The 2,087-nt window shown below is 56.3% G+C and overlaps 1 protein-coding gene across 1 annotated transcript; it reads right to left on the bottom strand.

Moving 5' to 3' along the window:
• Positions 1–921: 921 nt before the first annotated feature.
• On the bottom strand, positions 922–1,851 carry LOC146421920 (olfactory receptor 14J1-like). The gene has a single exon (XM_085046846.1). The coding sequence runs from the start codon at positions 1,849–1,851 to the stop codon at positions 922–924; it is 930 nt and encodes a 309-aa protein (XP_084902972.1).
• Between the last annotated feature and the right edge of the window lie 236 nt (positions 1,852–2,087).

Raw genomic sequence — 2,087 nt, forward strand, 5'->3', positions numbered from 1 at the left:
CCCACACCAACAGCATGGGGTGCTCACGCCTGCTGTGTGCAATGCAAACAGGGCTCCTGAGCCAGTGCTGCCGTGTCTCTGCCTGGAAGGATCAAGCAGCTCTGGGAGCTGGGGGAGAGGCCAGGGCTGCCAAGGGGGGATGTTGTTGGCAGCTCCATGAGGACGCTCTGGGACGCTGCCCTGGGCTGTCCAGCGCAGTGGGGATGGATCAGCCCCTGCTCTGCTGCTCCTTCCCGGCTCCCCCAGGGACCTTGCAGAGCCCCAGCCATGCTGTTTGCCCCCAGCCTGCCCACGGCCACCCTGCAGCTGCTCACGGGGGTTTTCTCTGCTCAGCATTGGCCTGGGCGTGTTCTGGAGAGAGCCTGGGCAAGGAGCCTCGAGCCCCCAGGCCCTGCCCTGAGGCGTCAGCTGTGCCCCAGCAGTGCCCATGGCCTGTCCCTGCTGCAGCCCTGGCACTGCCACCCCCAGCACTGGCAGCGACCCCGAGAGCACTCAGGCCCTACAGCAACACGAGGGGCAGCAGGGCAGCGGGGCAGTGGCACGGGAGCAGCACTGGCAACACCAAGTGCTGCTGCTCCTTGGCACAGCTGCTGTGCCACCCCTGATCTGCCCCAGCTCTGCACACAGACATTGCTGCTGCAGCTCCACAGAAGGGAACAAAGTGGGATCTCTGGTGAAAACATGGCTGGGAGATCCTTTAGTTTGTTTAAAGCCACTGAGAGCAGAGCTCCTCATTGGCACAGATTGTTACTCAAAGATATGGACACAAACACAATAAGAAATGGCACAAACAATGACCTTTATTTTTGGTAAGAATAAAAAAAGTAATACAGAGGGAAAAAAAAACCCACAAGCAAACCACAAGAACAATCAAGGATGACTCATGTAATAAGTGATTTCCGGAAACTGGCAACAACTTCGCTATTTCTGAAATCGTCCAGTCATCAGTCTCCACACTACAGCCTTGAGCTCCTGGCTCCTGAGGCTGTAGATGAGAGGGTTCAGTACTGGAGGCACCACAGAGTACAGAACTGACACTGCCAGATCCAGGGATGGGGAGGAGATGGAGGGAGGCTTCAGGTTGGCAAAAATTACTGTATTTACAAACAGGGAGACCACAGCCAGGTGAGGGAGGCATGTGGAAAAGGCTTTGTGCCGTCCCTGCTCAGAGGGGATCCTCAGCACAGCCCTGAAGATCTGCACATAGGAGAAAACTATGAACACAAAACAACCAAACCCTAAAGATAAACTCACCACAATAAGCCCAAGTTCTCTGAGGTAGGTGTGTGAGCAGGAGAGCTTAAGGATCTGTGGGATTTCACAGAAGAACTGGCCCAGGGCATTGCCATGGCACAGGGGTAGGGAAAATGTATTGGCTGTGTGCAGCAGAGCATTGAGAAAGCCACAGGCCCAGGCAGCTGCTGCCATGTGGGCACAAGCTCTGCTGCCCAGGAGGGTCCCATAGTGCAGGGGTTTGCAGATGGACACATAGCGGTCATAGCTCATGACAGTGAGGAGGGCAAGCTCTGACCCAAGGAAGAAGACAAATAGAAAGACCTGTGCAGCACATCCTGAGTAGGAGATGTCCCTGGTGTCCCAGAGGGAATTGTGCATGGCTTTGGGGACAGTGGTGCAGATGGAGCCCAGGTCAGCCAGGGCCAGGTTGAGCAGGAAGAAGAACATGGGGGTGTGCAGGTGGTGGTTCCAGGCTACGGTGCCAATGATGAGGCTGTTGGCCAGGAGGGCAGCCAGGGAGATGCCCAGGAAGAGGCAGAAGTGCAGGAGCTGCAGCTGCCGTGTGTCTGCGAATGGCAGGAGAAGGAATTGGCTGATGGAGCTGCTGTTGGACATTTTCTGTCTCTGGGCATGGGGACCTGTTGATGGAGGAGAGAGTGACAAGTCAAGAGAGACTTTCCTGAGCAATGTCCAAGCCCTTTCTCCCAGCCCTGCCCCTTTCACTCTGTGTCACCCAATTTCCCTTTTCTCAGAGCTCTTCCTCCAGCCCCATGCCTGGAGCTCTGCTGGGATCTGGCCCTGTTGCTGTGACAAGCAGTGGCTCTGCCCATGGACACCGAGGAGTCAGCTCT

The sequence above is a fragment of the Lichenostomus cassidix genome, unplaced genomic scaffold (genome assembly GCF_008360975.1).
Source record: "Lichenostomus cassidix isolate B80296 unplaced genomic scaffold, HeHo_3.0 HiC_scaffold_46, whole genome shotgun sequence".
NCBI lineage: Eukaryota > Metazoa > Chordata > Aves > Passeriformes > Meliphagidae > Lichenostomus > Lichenostomus cassidix.

Coding starts and splice junctions, on each gene's coding strand:
- LOC146421920 (XM_085046846.1), bottom strand. CDS start 1,851: ATGTCCAACAGCAGCTCCATCAGCCAATTCCTTCTCCTGCCATTCGCA.